The sequence below is a fragment of the Centrocercus urophasianus genome, unplaced genomic scaffold (assembly GCF_019232065.1).
Source record: "Centrocercus urophasianus isolate 14NV4802_14NV808 unplaced genomic scaffold, USGS_Curo_1.0 seq_11, whole genome shotgun sequence".
NCBI lineage: Eukaryota > Metazoa > Chordata > Aves > Galliformes > Phasianidae > Centrocercus > Centrocercus urophasianus.
In genome coordinates this window covers 41,465,550-41,482,422 of record NW_024884253.1, presented here as the reverse complement: position 1 = coordinate 41,482,422, position 16,873 = coordinate 41,465,550, and the positions used below count along the sequence as shown (strand labels likewise).

Here is a 16,873-nt window from a genome sequence, read left to right as displayed (position 1 = left end):
GAAATACTTGCAAACCACAGAGAGCAAAGTAAGCAAATAAAGCACTGATGCACCAATCTAAGAGCAGTATTTACCTCTCCAGTGCCTGAAGAGAACTCACAAGCACTAGGCTGCAGCATAATTTGTTATTGCTGGTCACCTTGCACTAACTTCTATGCATGGAAATTGAACATAGAAACCTACCTACGTATCAGCTTGCTTTGCAAAGAGTCCAAAGGGTACTTTGATTTCAGTTTGGAAGATTACTGTAATATGGATTTTTTTTCCAAAAAACAACTTTGCTTAGAGAGAACAGACTACTGCCATCTGAAAGCATGAAAATCTCTGGAGAACACTGTCCACAAACTCACTCGCTCTTCATCATAATCTGACCAAAGTTAGAAGGCAAAAATGTTTTTTGTTTGAATATTTTGAAATGAGAATTAGGCTTATCACCTCCAAAGAGCAGAAATATAAAGTCAGAGTTCTTTAGGACATGGGAAGAAGGAAATGCCAAAAGAAAATTTTTTTCTCATTCAACAAGCACAGGCAATACAGACAAGCTTTATATGATGTAGCTAAAAAAAACCAGCTATCCCATGCATATTTTTCCAACAGCAATCTCCTTTCCAATTTACACTGGGGCCAAATTCACCCCTGAAACTACTCTTATCAAAACGTACATTGTAGAGCATAACAATATCTCTGCCAGGATGATAAGAGTTTGACCATTAGATTTTAATTTAAGCTGCTGATCTCTGCCATTTGGCTTTGCTTATTCTGGTGTGCCATGAGGAAAGAGAGGACTCCTCTCACTTTTCTTAAACCTCTGTCTTCCCAGAAGGACAGGTCATTCTTGGTCTCTCTCCAGTGACAAAGAGGAAGCTTCAGCATCTGCCTGAAAATTAGGTATGATGAATCCTTGGGGACATCTTGAGTAAGTTGCAAAAAGAAACAATGCTCCTTTTAAACAAACGGGATCAGACATGGGAATCTGTCTCCGTGCTTAGACCATTAATGCTGTCTGAGCTAGGCAGCAACCGAACTCCATCACTCATATTGACTCCACATCTATATTTGGGAGCTAGTCTTTGGAAAGCATTAAAAGAAAGAGAGAAGAAGCACAAAACACATACAGAGAGAACACTGGGGCACTATCATGCACAATCTGGGGGCAAGAGAACGTCTCCTAGAACTGGCTGGACTTCTAGGCAAGGAAAGGTTGCTTACATTATTTTGTGGAGGGCTTTTTACAAGTTTAATCTCCCCAGGCAAGGGTCATGTTTGTGTCCGTTACTTATTCTCTTTACTCTAGTGATCCTGCAGTTCTTCCATTGACTGCAATGGCAGCATTATTCATGGACTGTCTCTAGGATTGGACTGTTTACTAAGCAAATAATCAGAATCAGCAGATTTGTAGTCATATGGGCACCCAATAAGCAGCCTGTTTTCTTGTAGGGTTGGGTATAAAATCCCAAATCTCATCAGCTCCTAGCTGTTGGCACCACGACTCACTAAAAGCAAGCAGAATGGCCTTTCACTCTACTCTTCTTGTTTTCTTAGCTGGGCTGGTATTTCTCTCTGAAGCTGCACCACTGGTGAGTCTTTTTTTTTTTTTTTTTTTTTTTTTTAATTCAAACTCAATCATTACAAGAGTTATAACCCCTATTTTCTAGATGACTATCATCTTCCTCAACCATGAAATTATGCAACCACTAGACAGTCCTGAAGTGTTATTTTACTACCACTTTTTTACACAGCTTTTATTTCACCATTTACCTATCTATTTTAGGATACTACAAAAGGGCCTGGTATATAGAAGATATGAACTTTCATTTTTCTTTTTCTGTCAGCTTGTGACTCGCATCCTATATCTTCAGAACAGAGACAGCTTCTTCACCAAACAAGTGCTCCTCTAAAGAAATTTAAATATTTTTAAAGCATGACTAAGAATGTACTATAGTATAGCAAAGTTTAAGGAAGCAACATCTTTTCACCCTTAATGATACTGTAGGTATTTGCTGTTGGCTGCCTAGGCTAACATACTCTGCCTGCACTTATATTAACTTACTACTTTACTATTTGCAATCTCATTAAAAAAGTATCTCTTCCATAACATTTTTTCCAGGATTATATGCAAATCTAAATAGTTCTAAAATAGTGTGCATATGTATGTGTGTAAAATAAAGTGATCTGTATAAACATTGAAGATACTCTTCCGTATGGGGGACAAAACAGAATCTTGGGGACTGGCTTTGCACACCATCTGGCAAAGAAATTCCTTCCAAGTCAGCATTAATTCTGCAATAAGAATCCATCTACTCTTTGAAAGTAGGTTTTTGCAGGGCTAGTGAGCAGCTCCTTTACAACCTCTCCTGCTTTCCCCCAGGTCTCCCACGGCTCTGTTGATTCCAAATGCCCTCTCATGGTGAAAGTGCTGGATGCAGTCAGAGGAAGTCCTGCAGCTAATGTAGCTGTTAAAGTCTTTAAAAAGGCTGCAGATGGAACCTGGCAGGACTTTGCTACTGGGTAAGTTATTCATGTGGTCTTACTGAGATATTTTTTCAAAGGGCCTTGAATAAACAGAAGAGAAATAAAGGGAACAGAGCTCTGATAATCTTTTTTGCTGAAGTTTTCTGTCACCATTAACAGCACATGAATTCTGGTCTAAAACTCATCAGATTCAAGTGGAACCTACCTGTCACTGAAATACATACAAGTTGCAAAAAAAAGGGTCAAGATTCTTGTCATACCTTTGTAGGGGTGTAGGTTTAATAAACACATTTTACTCATTGCTTCAATGCTATCTTTCCTTCCTATAAAAACACAAGAAACAGAGGGACACAGTTTTCTAAAATTCAAATGCCTGAACACCCCATCAATTTAAGTTTCAATCTAAGAATTCACTAAATCAGGTTTTTAATTAAGAGAAGTTTCTAGCAGCAGCAGGTTGTTCGAATACAGAATGACAAGCACAAGCATGGACAGCAGCCACTAGAGAATCCAGCTTTTCTAGTGGGATTTTATAGCTTGATTTACATAAAAGCTGCAGAAGGAAATAGAAAAGACTGCAAAGAGAGATACGCCTTTCTCCATTTGAAGGGTTTATTTTATAAAATTCAAAACAAAACTAGAAAACTTTCCCCTTTGAAAAGGAACAGAAAAGTTAAGAGGAGAAACGAACAACTTCATTTCCAAATATGGGAATATTTCCTATGAGAGTGGTGAGGTGCTTGTACAGGCTGCCCAGAGAGGTTGTGGATACTCCGTCCCTGGAGGTGTTGAAGGTCAGGTTGGATGGGGCCCCAGGCAGCCTGGTCTAGTATTACACGTGGTGGCCCTGCCTGTGGTGGGGGGTTGGAGATTCATGATCCTTGAGGTCCCTTCCAACCCAAGTCATTCTGTGATTCTATAATCCTATGAAATACTGAATGGTAATAAGGGAATAAATGGCCCTCGTAATAGTCTTACATACTTCAAGGAGAAAACCAGAGAAACTCTAAAAATTGACAGGTTGCTTTCAGGGGAAGTGGAAACAATGCTATGGTTTTGTTCTTAACAAGAATTTGTGCTGCTGTTAGGAAATTGAGATTATTTTGCATGCTTCATCAATTGGTCTTGAATATGCAATATACAATAGAATCTACACTGTAATAAGATAAACGCAACATCAGTGTTAAGAATAGTCACATTGTGAATGTAACAGTTCAGTTTGCAAGGCTGCTCTTAAGAAGCTCAAGGAGCCAAGTCGTGTGGTAGTTCTTAGCCTTTGTTGTTTTGGCACTTTGGGTCACAGAGAAAATCTGAGAAAAATCAAAGTACGTATTTAAAATAATTAAATAAATAAATGAGGAGATTATTTGTAGGCAAGAAAGAAGCATTATTTTTTTTTTTGCCAGGGAAAGCAGTAAAGGAAGATTAAACCACCATTTTTATTGCAGGTAAAGATTGTGACCTCTCCTTTGACTTCCTTCTTAACCAAGGCTGCTTTCAGTGACACCGCCGACTTTAGCTGAAAGCACTTATTTGAAATAGTTTTTCAAGCTCCCTTTCGATGTTTTTATTTTGGAAAAGCAGAGTTTATCTGTAATAAATATGTTGAAAATCAAAATGCAATCAAGGAACACAATCTGTAACTGAAGCTGTCAGGTTACTATTATGAAGTTCCATATGCACCTGCTAGGTACTGTAAGGAAACTGAAAAAGAAAAGGAAAACTGTAAAAGTTTTCCCTTTTTTACAGATGTCCATAGAAATATTTTGTTAGGTTTGGTTGTTTTTGTTTATTTGTCGTTGCTCAGTTTTTTCTAACAAGTTTTAGGAAATTAAGCAAACACACCTCGCCACTCATGAATGTGGATAATTGCTATTTAAAAAGTTTGGAAGAAGTTACCATAACAACAGCTGATTTTATTAAGAGGGTTATTTCAAAATTAGTCTGGCCAAAATATGCACAAAAAGCTTAAGTCCAGCAGAGACATTCTCTGAGGAAGGCCAGAGGGTACAGAGACGTGGAAGGCATGTGATCTGTGTTCTATATGAGCTCTTCCCATGACTAGCTTTGATTGACTTACTCCTCACATGTTTTAGGAAATCTATGCCTTACAATGAAGTTCAAGAGTTTCATTTGTCAAATACTTTTCATGTGACCTAAGTTGTGGATCATCAAAGAAAAAGAAAGCTACAGCGTATCTGAAATAAATACAGATGCTCAGACAGAAATACAAGTGCTGCTCAGAAGGAATGAGTTGAACCATTTTGCTACCAGGGCTGATGGCAGGGAGCCCTCTGCCTTGTGCTAATCCCATCCAGGATCTGAACCATGTACTGTCCTTTTGGATGTCACTGCAACAACAGCTCTAAGCATTTTGTTGGTGAGACCACTAGCAAGGAATAGCTACCCCATATTAGCCTTTTTTTCTTTTTAAGTGCCACAAACTCTTGGTAGTGAAGAGGAATCTCATTTTCAGTTTTAAAATTCAGTGTCTGAAATGTATTACCTGAACAAAGATTTTTCGGTCAGATATCATGTTTGTTTTTAACTGGTTTATGTCTTAACTGTCCAGCTTCTAAGCAGATATACCTGAATTGCTAATTTGCACTTTAAACACTTCTACAGAATTTCAGCAATTCTGTTTCACAAGTTCAAGGACACATGAACACTCACCAATGAATTATTCAGCATTTTGCCTATTGCCTTTTCTTAAATCAGGATAGATTAAGGCTGGAAGTACTAATTAAACTAAAAGAGAATTTCTCACAAACTGCCTGGAGCCATGTTTCAATCAGGGCTTGGCTTAGTACAAGTTTGGTCTTCCCGGGATACAGCTGATTTCAGCTAGACTAGACTTATGCTGTAATGCTTTGGTCAGTCTTCAAAGTGCTGGAGTTAAAATGACTTCTTAATTCTTAATTTATCATAACTTTTTTTATGCACTATCAATAACTAAAGACAGCTGAGGTGGAGGAGGTGGGGAAAGAAAAGCTGTGACAGCACAGTGGTTTGTTTCTCTGATAAGAAGCTGTAGGTCACTGTGTTATCCCCTCTCTCTTCCTCCTAATGCTCTTCTGTCCCATTTATAGAAAGTTATTCCTTTCTGTAGATTGGGTAGGTTGTTCTTCATGTCAGGGTTTTAACGTTTCCTTCAAATACATCAAGTGATTATGAAATGTGATATTATATAAACATTTTAAGTAAAAAAGTAAAATAAGTTAAAAAGATTGAGGGAAGAATACGAAAGTAGAGGCATAAAAGCAGCTTAGTAGCTCAGTAGCTAAATATTTCTGCAGCTGTCATACAAAGCCTGGTCTTTTTCAGACTGTGCTGTACAAAACCAGCTATATTTCTTTTTTGTTTCTGGATGTTATCCACTCAGTATTTTGTTACAAACTGAATAAACAGCCTCTCTGAGCTGGGAATTCCTATTTCTGATTTACACGGCACCCAGTGGAAGCAGTCCCTGCTCTTTGACCACTGCGCTGTAATACAAATTACTGAAATCTTGTGATGCTAAATTGCTGTTCCAAGACATTACCATTCAGGGTCATATAAAAATCCGTCAGGGTTTAGATGTAAAATCCATAGTCTCAGTGTTAATATCTAGTGAATAAAATCATTTTCCACTAAAATCTTTTTTCTCTAATTATAATTTGATGTTTGGCATCTTGCCTTTCATCATGACAGTCCTTTTCGTAAGCCACTGACATTTGTCTCCAGAGAGCACTTGGTACAAGTTAAACGTGATATTAAAGCAGAGGCCTTAAATGTAATCCTGCCATAGCAGTAAAGATGACCAAACAGCAAAAAAAGATGACCAACTGTGATATACGTGAACAAGTTGGTAGCTGAGACAGATTCTGCAGCATGGAAGTGTAGGCTACACAGGAAGGAATTATTTCACATGATTAAAAATCATTCGATGTCAAATTTGGCTGTGCAGCACCTGTGCTATTGAACACTCAACACTGACTGTTTCTGCCTAGCATTTAAAGGACAATACAAAATATTTATGTGGGTATTTTATCATTGCAGGAAAACCACAGAGTATGGCGAGATCCATGAGCTCACAACAGAAGAACAGTTTGTAGAAGGAGTATACAGAGTTGAGTTTGACACCAGTTCATACTGGAAGGGACTTGGCCTTTCCCCATTCCATGAATATGCTGATGTAAGTATTTGAGAACACACCTAATAACCCACGTACCATGTAGTGGTATCAGCTGGACGCAGAAAATACAGCGCTTTCACACCAAAAGAGCAGTAAAGCAGAGCACTGTCATGTTATATACATAGCGTTCTGGAACAGCTACAGAATTTCTTCGTAAAACATGCTAAATTGCAATTTTAAGATCTGTGGAAGGCTAAAACAAATGACTGAGACCCAGATCTATAGAAGCCTGAGGAGCAAGTTGAGCGATTTAGGTCAAACAGACAATCCTGAAAATATTCCTGAATCATTTGAATGTCTGAAAATACAGATGGGGCCTAAGACCTTCACCTCCAAAGGTGCTTAAAGGCACGTGGTTGAGATTGTTCCAGATAGGTTGTTGAGGATGCCTTCTTTTGATGTACTACTGTAGCTGAAGGGAGGTTATGACGAGACAGGTGTTGGCCTCTCAGTTCACATAACTAACGACAGGACTAGAGGGGATGGCTTCAAGTCATGCCAGGGGAGATTCAGGTTAGATATTAGAAAACATTTTGTCTCTAAAAGAATGCTCAAGCACTGTGGAATGGACTGCCCAGGGGGATGGTTGAGCCACTGTCCCTGGAGGTGTTCAAGAGACGTTTAGATGTAGTACTAAGGAATATGGTTTAGTCGGGAAATATTAGTGGTAGGTGGATGGTTGGATTGGATGATCCCGGAGGTCTCTTCCAACCTTGGTGATTCTTTAGTTCTATGATTCCATAAGTCATTCCACTGTCCTGGGAAGTGGACAAAGTTTAGCAAATGAGTAAAAGGTAGCCCACAGTCCTCACATTCCATCCATTTGGAGACTGACAAGATGGATACAGGAGGGAACTCTCTAGTTCTCACATGAGAAATAAACCATGGATGCGAAAGTAGTTCAAGTATTAGACTAAAGAAAGCCAAAGAATGCAGGAGCTTAATCCAATTGACGGCACTTTCCTGGGAGCTGTGTATTCCAACTTCCAGGAAGTAATTGGAATTCATATCCAAATGTGAATTGGACAAGGGTCTTTCTGTTCTTGCAAGTCTAGCAACTCATTTCCTGCATTAAAAACTGACCCATCACCATTGCCTGTCTCGTTTAAATACAGACATTGTATTTGAGTTAGTGTATTTCACCTCTGTTTTTCTTACTGGTTAGTTTAGTTACCACCTCTCATCCCCCTACTCCACATTACAAACTAGAAATGTGCATACCTGATTCAGGTGGTAGGTGTCTTTACTGAACTTTCGAGGACATGAGTCCAAGTCCCACTAATTTCTCAGTCTTCAATGTTACAAAGTAACGGTGAGCATTTGCAAGGGTGAAACCTCTGAACAGAACTGGCAAAGCAGTTTGCAGCAATTCGAGTATGCTTCCTAATATTAAATGTTAAGCTAGATTTGAATACACATTGTTCCTTTTGATTACAAGTTTTCTCTTTTCCAGGTGGTGTTCACTGCTAATGATTCTGGCCACCGCCACTATACCATCGCTGCTCTCCTCAGTCCTTTCTCTTACTCAACAACTGCTGTTGTCAGTGATCCCCAGGAATAAAAACGTACTGTCAATACATTTACTCCCTCCTCTGCTAGGACTATTATAGGTTTTTAGGAGGAAGGTTTTTCCTATTGCTAATGCATATCCTTTTGCTACATTAGTTGGTTGGGTTTTTTTTGTTTGTTTGTTTGTTTTTTTTTCTCATTTTGTAACCTGGCAAAAATTCAGACAAGTCAATAAAAATGTAACTTCTTTAAAACAGTTTTGATTCTATTGGTCAAGTCTTATTATGTCCTAAAATGTTATGATTTGCGTTCAAGTACAAATGAAATCTAGAAACAGTGCGTGGCACAGGGAAGTAAATTAACACTTGATTTGGTTCTGTTAACTTCCCCCACTGTCCTAAAAAAAAAAATCTCAGCAAATGCATTGGTTCAAAATAAGACAGAGTTCTACTATCTTGAAAAATATATAAATCAGACAAGTATACTCAAAACGTGAAACTCATTCATGTTATTTGGTTTACACACAGAAAATAGGATCCCTCTATCAACTAGGTCATGGAGTAAATAGGAGAAATTCTGAATAACTAGCAGCAACACAAACAATATAGAAAGGCTTTTAAGATATACAAATGCAGAGAGCTGAGCTAAGATCTGTATAGCTCTTAAAATTTCAAGGCAAACTTTGCTGATTTGATGGGGAAGGATTGCTGCTCACTGAATCTAGGAAGTTCTGGTGTAATTTCAGTTTCCATTGTTGTAAAAGCTCTGCTCTTTAATACAGTTGGCTACCTCTAGTAAGCTGAATATCTGTTCATTAAAAAAAACAAATTCCTAAAATGCAAGCATCACCTTAATACTATTTTCAAATTTTTAGAAGAAGGACAAGGTAAATTGTGGAGTGATTGTGATTCAAATAATATTGATAAATGGACCCAAACATTTGAAGGATCTAACATTAATTTCTGTAGAAAGATAGCTGATTGTATTTATGATATCCAGAAGCAGAGAATTGTTGTTTAATGGGATTACAGAAATAACACAGAACATTACTGAACTCAGCCATTCCGGAACTATCAGCACTAATCTGCTACTGACCTTGGAGCTAATCTCTACATAGGAGCCTGCTGAGATGACTCTATACCAAGAGAATTCACAAGGTTACAAAAGCCTTTAACATTCTGCTATTTGATTACTTTTCTCCCTGATTTCTGGACTCTACCACAGTTACGCAACTATAGCAGACAGTGCAAACAGTTTCAAAACAGCACCCATCTTAAAGCATGAATGTCATTTCATGGAATTCTGCAATTCAAGCTTGAAAACCAGTAGGTTTGATTTGCACTGGACTGTGGCCAGCCTTCTGAACAAAATGTAAATATATTCCTACCGTAGACATTAAAAAAAGTTAATGTCCTAGCTGGGCATGTAGTCATTCACATGTAAAAAGACAATCTTATTTCTGGAAATAGTATTTACCTAAAATGAAAAAGAGACTTCTGATAAGGGCTGACTTGCAGTTATACACATAAACTTCTGAAGTTGTATGAAACATAAGGAACTACTAAAGGAACAGAAATTAAAGGAACAGAATTTAAAATGCTATTTAGCTGTGCTCCAGAAATGGGTATGTAAGTACGTAATGGTTGTGCTAGAAACCAAATGTGGTATTTTTTCTCCATGGGAATACATAAGAAAACGAGCAGGTCACATGTTACATATTTACCACACAGAGAAATTGCTTAATAGGTAAACACGGATAAGTTGATTATGCCATACTATTACCACAGAGGAATACTCAATTAAATGGACATTTTGAACTAACAAGATCTTTCTATTTTTCTTAGCTTTACGAGACTTCAGCAGTACTATTGTAACTCATGTTCAACGAGAAGAGAAACAAAACAGAATAGACATTGCTTCCAAGAAAACAGATTGCTGCAGTTAAGCTAGGCAATATTCACTATTCCCACTGGCATTAATAAAGTGGATGTATTTTCACAGACAAGGTTCATGTTTGTATGGGTTACTTATTTTCTCATTATTTACTAAGTAAATAGTAAGAATCAGCATGATCAAAGTCAGATGCATTTTTTTTTAATTGATAAACAGTCTTAGTTTAGAGGCCTTGATATAAAAATCACAGATCTCATCACTTTCTACTTGCTGCCATTGAGAATTCCTAGTGATAGCCACAATGGCTTTTCGCTCTGTATTTCTTGTTTTCTTAGCTGGCCTGGCATTTTTCTCTGAAGCTACACCACAGGTAAGTGTCTTAGGACTGAAGTTGAAGTCCTTCATACTGATGTAGTTCCAGCCTCTTTTTCTTTTTCTTTTTTTTTTTTTTTAATCTCTCTCTTAAATACTACAATTAGCGTAAGAGAAAAAATAGTATATTCCATTTTATTGCAATTACTTCAATTTTTTTTTTTTTTTTTTTTTGTATTACTGACTATAGTTCTCTCTTACTGCACTTTTTCTGGTCCTTCTTTCTCCTCAACAGAGAGCTTTCTGATTAGAGAAGTAGCACTTGCTATCAGACTCAGCAACTACATGAAAAAATCACGTTAGAAAAGAAAGGGAAAAAAATACCTTAGTCACTATGCAAAGGCCTTGGGCTTCTCAAAAAGGAACTATAGCCCTTATAACATAATGAACAAGGTCACAAGGGATTTCAAGGCAGTTCAAGCAAGTTTTGCAGTCCTAGCATTCTCTGTGGTATCCAGCACTTCTTCCCTCATTAGTTTTAGTTGCATTGGCTGAGGAGAATCCACGCTGGAGTAATGTATTTTCTTGTTCTTTCTCTTACTGCTGCCATGCAGGAAAGAAGGGATGCCAACACTCATTGACGCAAACCAACTCTATCATATGGATGGTGGTATAGATACATTCTGATACACATCTGACACAGTGGGACTCCTGATCCGTGGGATATTCAGTGCAGCATAGAATGAAAGAGGGGATGTATGAGAGGGCTCAATTTTTACCATCTACATCATGATTCATTTTCCAATGATTAAATGGAGATCAATGATCTCTATTCTAAGTGGACCTCTGATTAGCACCTTCTACATAGCTTTATTTTCTCACTTTTCACTTATAGAATTAGGTAATGGAAAGATAAAGCCTTGATTCAACTTTCCTTTTGAGAATGTAAAAACAGCATAAACAACATGCCTTGTGATGTGATGGGAGGGAAATTATCACCATCCCATAGTTGAAAATAAAGTTTCTCTTCTACCCCATGCATAACTGCCAGGGGACAAAAAATCTGATCCTTTTTGGCATTAGGGAAGACAGTATGTGCTAGTTATCAAGTTCACAGCTGAATTAAGATAATTCTTCAGTAAGATGACTAGATCAGAAGCCAACAAATTCAGAAAGTTCTGCTCAAACTGCAAAACATAGAGGGCAAATACTCCAAAACGTAGAGGAAAAGTTGCCTAATTTTTGAACATTTTTGCTACTTTTGATGATTTAATTATTTAGTGTCTGGGTCATAATTTGGTTAAAAATTATGCTGTGAATGATGCGTATGTGAGCCATCCCCAAGGGAAAACAAAAAGGCATTTTCACACACAACTGCTGTGTCTATATATTGCACACAACTCCTTGACTCTCTACACCTGCTGATATCCTCCTCCTTGGTTCCACTGTCTCCAGCCTCAAGTAACCTTCAGGCTGTATTTCTGAGTACACAGTAATCTTGTCGAGAAGACTGTAAAGCTAAAGAACAAGACTCCTTATTGCTTTATTATGTCCCATTTCTTACCTTTCTTACAATATAAACAATTCTCTCTCCCTACCTGAAGGGCTCTTCTGATTCCAAGCATCCTCTTGTTGTAAGAATTCTGGATTCAGTCCGAGGAAGTCCAGCTCCAAATGTTCCAGTTAAGTTATATAAAGCATCTGCAGATGGATCTTGGGAACTGTTAAATTCACAGTAAGTCATACCGAAGTATGAAGTGAGAGAAGGGAAAGGCAATGGGAAAGACAAGAGTTTCTAACAAACTTTTAATCGGAGAGAAGACACACTATTGAATTAATTACATTTTATTTGCTGCAGGTTGTCTTTTAACAGTACAGTTTCAACTACCAAAACAGTTTTATAATGTAATTTTATTACAAAGCCTCGTATTTCTTTTTAATACCCACCAATGAAGTGCTGCATTATTACCAGAGGAGTCAAACAGACTCTTTTTTTTGAGACTAAGACTGTGACTGAGAATTCTACCTTTATTTGTTATTTCTCTTCTTTTCAGATGGGCTTTCATTTGCTACAACAGTACAGCATTAGAAAGAAAACATGCAATTTTTTTAAACGTATACCACATAATAATTGATAGCCTCCTTTATTTCAAGGAAAAGTAATCGGCCAACATGAGAAAATCCAAGATATTTGCAAAGTCCCACCTGAGACTTTCTTCCCAGGACTCTGTTAATGGTACATTCTACCTATAAGAAGGTGACACAGGGCTCATGCGTGCAAAAGCCAACATACTGCAGGAAGTATACCAGGCACAGATGCATTTGTAGACAGCTCACAAGAAATTGTACGTATGTGACTCTGGTGTAATAGAGCAGGGGGCTGGAAGAAGCAACATGGCTCTCATATGTGCCCTTAACAAACATAGCTACAGTGAAGGTCATGCATATTTGCACAAGTAGGGGAAAAAGAACTTTATCTATTCACGTTGTCCTTGTTAAATAATTTGCCTTTCACAAATAAAGTAGGTTCAAACATATTCTGTCACTGGAAAGGTGTGTAATTTTCCATTAAGAAGATGTTCATCTTAGTTACTTTCAAGTCTGAGCTCAGCTGCGTAATTTGAAGATACAGAGCTGAGCAGCTGGATGTTAATCAGAGCCTTAAAACACATTTCATGTTGAAACAAAGGTGTATGGAAAGCTGCAGTAATACTAAGTCAATTTCTCCAGTCCTGACTGTTTATAAATAATGGAATGTTAGGAAGGGATTCAAAAATAACTATTCTCAACTAAATACATGTTGGGTTTTACCTGAGAAAGCTTATTAAACACTTATCTAAAAGTAATCAAGCTATGACAAGGACAAAAAAAAAAAAAAAAAATCTGCCAACTGACTAAGGAGCATCTCTCAAGAAGCAAATAACTTCATATCTATAAGCTACACAGAAATACAAAATCTAAGTAACAGTGGACCATGGCACAAATAACATTCTATTCTTTTTTCTGCATGGAATGAAAAAAAAGATTTGGCAGCTGGAACATGATGCAGTGGTCTGTGACTACTCAAAGCAGGCACTTACCAGAACTTATTTGTGGATAACCTACTCAGTGAAAAACATAGTTTCATAAAACTTATTTCACAGAAATAGATTTCAACCAAGAGGTATGTTTGAGAGACAGCATTCAATATTGTTTCTGGCATCCCAGTTTGGCTGGTGTTCCAAGGTGTACAGTTTCAAGCCAGATCTATACTCCAGGGTAACACCGATAGCACCTTTAATTCAAATATCATCTGTTGTATGAGGATAGAAAACAGCTGATCAGCAAAAGCAACAAAGAATTCTGAAATACCACACTGTTGGCTGACCTACAATCATTTCCAATAGTAGATTTCAAGTTTAAAATTGGTGACTCATTAATACTCATATTGATAAAACAACTCAACATATTTAAATAAGAGAAACAACTATGGAAAAATCAAGAGTTGACCCTACTCGCATAGCTAAGTGCATCACAGAGCTTTTGCATTGCTTACAGCAATGTTTCCCTGTGACTTCATTTAATTAACTCCAACACACTGCCAAGAGCCTATGAACAATTATACCAACATTTGGCTCATCCCTAGGCCACGCAGTCGTGACATGGCAGGCAGCCACGCACTGTTTTGATTGTGGAAGCAAGAAACGTCACGATAAGATCTGTAAGACATCCATAATACAGATGGACAGAAGTCATTACAGATCAAAGGAAGTACTCACAACATTACTTAAGCTACGCAACATCACTTAAGTGCAATTGCTAAAAAGCTGAATTTTTATTGGGTTTTGATTGAAATATTAAAGTGCGTTCTTCTGCCATCACACAGACAAACCAATGAAAACGGAATGCTTCAAGAGCTTACAACTAAAGAACAATTTGTAACAGGGATATATAAGATTGAGCTTGATACAGCCTCTTACTGGAAGAAACTGGGTTTGAATGCCTTCCATCAGCATGCTGATGTAAGTACTTATTTTATTCTGTATGTCAGTTGCAAAGAATAAAGATGCATTATACATCTAGGATTCAATTAATAATTACACATTTTAAAGCAAAAGGTTCAACATGTTTTAGCATTAACATTTAAAGTTTGCAGTCTCAGAACATTCTGGTAACATGTTCATGACAAAACAGTTACCAGCTCCCCCACTACTCTCAGTGAGCTCTTAGATGCATTACTTACAAAGAGGTTTTCCATTCTTCTGCTTCTGCTGAAGCCTATGACTCTTCCTGACAGAAAAACTAGCTAGGTAGAAGTTGTCCAAACCAGGTATCAACCAATTCCAGTGTTTGGGACTCCTGGGAGACTGTCCTCTTCCCCTTGATAGTATCAGCTCCTTCACATGTTGCTACACTGCAATAACCACAGCAGATCTTTACTATCTGTTCGCTGGTCTATGACAGATCAGTAAGCACCAATAGCTGTATGGTTTGCAACTGCTGCTCAAACATCTACTCCACAACTCTTTGGAGAAAAGGTAGCAACCACCCAGATCAAGCTTTGTTTTGGCTTCCCTAAAATGAGTAGATGACAGTGAATGTTAATACTGGGCAATCTTTCTTTCTGCGATAACAGAAATGAAAGAGATGTAAGATTCATAACATGCAAGTTATGATTATATATCATAACGTTAATTTCCAGTCTGGAATATAGACATAAATTTAATAGAGAGTGAAAGAGCTTCCTTTCTTAAGAATAAACCTTTGTAGGAATCGCATTTTCTTCAGTTCACTTTCAAATACGTATGAATTTTTATTACCTACTGTTTCAATTTTCACAAGATTTTTTTCAGTTAATGATGAAAGGAACAAAAGCATCACAGTGTTAATGAACTGTTCTAAATGTTTACATTCTCTAACTCCTATCTTCTCCCAGCACAAAATAATCAACTAGTCTAAAAGGAGGAATTGAAGAACAGGAGATGAGCAGGTGAAGGAGATGTTAAAAGGGCTGTTGTAAATAACTCTCCTACACAAGGTCATGGCCAAAGGACTAATGCAGTCCTGAAACTACTAGAAACTTAAGTAGTATTGCTTTACTTTGTATTTTTGACTGAATATATTTGTTGTAATACTGTTTAATTTTGTTTCTCAATATTTAGGACTTTGTAAGAACAAAACTGTTCAGATACTTGAAAATACACTTTAAATTTAAAAAAATATACTATACAAAATATACTTTAAACTTTAAGAAAGCAACCAAAAAAAAAAAAAACCCAGAGGTAAAGTGTTCAACCTAGATCTTAAAGGAAAAAAAATCTTGTCATTTACCAGTATCAACAAAGAAAACTCAATTTAGATCATAAATGTTTAATAATTATAAAGAATATTCTTTAAGTTACATTTATGCTTTTAACAAAAGTTTCTCAAACAGTGGAAACGTGTGACGAATACTGACCACATTACAAGAAGAGAAGATATTTCCAAAGTCTTGCGGAAGCTCAGAGTAGACAGACAACCACAATGGTTTCACCTACATGTAGGCTTGTGTCTAGAGATCACTTCTCATTTGTCCTGCATTTATTGTTTCTTTTTCTAGGTGGTATTCACAGCTAATGATGTTGGTTTTCGACATTATTTCATCGCTACTGTCCTCAGTCCCTTTTCTTACTCAACTACAGCAGTAGTCAGTGAGCCGGTGGAATAGAAACTCGACATTAAGCGTAAGGCTTTAGATGTGTAAATTAGAGTTTCCATAAACTCTACGAATAGTTTCTGACTTCGGTAACGGTTTTAGAATTTACATAGCACTTCCCAGAGTAAATCACTAACAGCAAATGTCAAGTTGTTTATTCCTTTTGTTAATTTTAGGAAGATGTATTGACTTTGCTTTCAATCACTCTTGTGAATAAAAGCATTCAGAGAAACACATTAAGTTTATAAAAGAATGTACTGACCAAAGTCTTCTGTGAAGTTAATAAGCTACATTCCTCGGAAAGAAAGTGAACAATATAAACCTGAAAGGTAAGTGAGCACATGGGAAATGTAAACCACTACTTGCCATCATCTATATCTTATTATTAAAGCCCACAGTGGATGAAATCACATGGGGCCACACACATAGAAGTAGCTTTTGAGTGACAACAGGGTAAATAAGAGTATGCAAAGATTCTACACAAACTCAAAAAGCCTCCTTTCCCACTCCTAAATATAGCTGATAACACTTTCAAGAGAATTCTTATCTACTATTGCAGAAAATTAAAATCATTAAACACACTTGAAGTTATTTGTGGATTCTCAAAAGATCCATAGAGTTCTGCAAATACCTTTGGCTTCAGTTTAAGTACTCCAAAAAATTACATACTTCTAGTACTCAGACATTAATAATAACTCTAAGATAAAAGGAAAAGGTACAAAGGACAACTGCTTGTTCCTGAGAAAATCAGCCAAGAGATAGGATTCATTCATGTTTTTCACACTATTGTAAATCACGTACAAGGAAAATTACTCTTAAAGAGCAGAGAAGAGCTATTA

General features: G+C 37.1%; 2 protein-coding genes across 2 annotated transcripts; both read left to right on the top strand.

The window, feature by feature from the left end:
- Positions 1-1,459: 1,459 nt before the first annotated feature.
- Positions 1,460-8,411, top strand: LOC122155136 (transthyretin). The gene is made up of 4 exons (XM_042808913.1): positions 1,460-1,577; positions 2,369-2,508; positions 6,511-6,646; positions 8,100-8,411. Exons 1-4 carry the CDS (start codon positions 1,509-1,511, stop codon positions 8,205-8,207), a joined length of 453 nt encoding a protein of 150 aa, XP_042664847.1. The 5' UTR covers positions 1,460-1,508; the 3' UTR covers positions 8,208-8,411.
- A 1,868-nt stretch (positions 8,412-10,279) lies between these two features.
- LOC122155137 (transthyretin-like) lies at positions 10,280-16,270 on the top strand. The gene is made up of 4 exons (XM_042808914.1): positions 10,280-10,418; positions 11,965-12,095; positions 14,226-14,361; positions 15,939-16,270. The coding sequence occupies exons 1-4, from the start codon at positions 10,350-10,352 to the stop codon at positions 16,044-16,046; spliced, it is 444 nt and encodes a 147-aa protein (XP_042664848.1). The 5' UTR covers positions 10,280-10,349; the 3' UTR covers positions 16,047-16,270.
- The last annotated feature ends 603 nt before the right edge of the window (positions 16,271-16,873 follow it).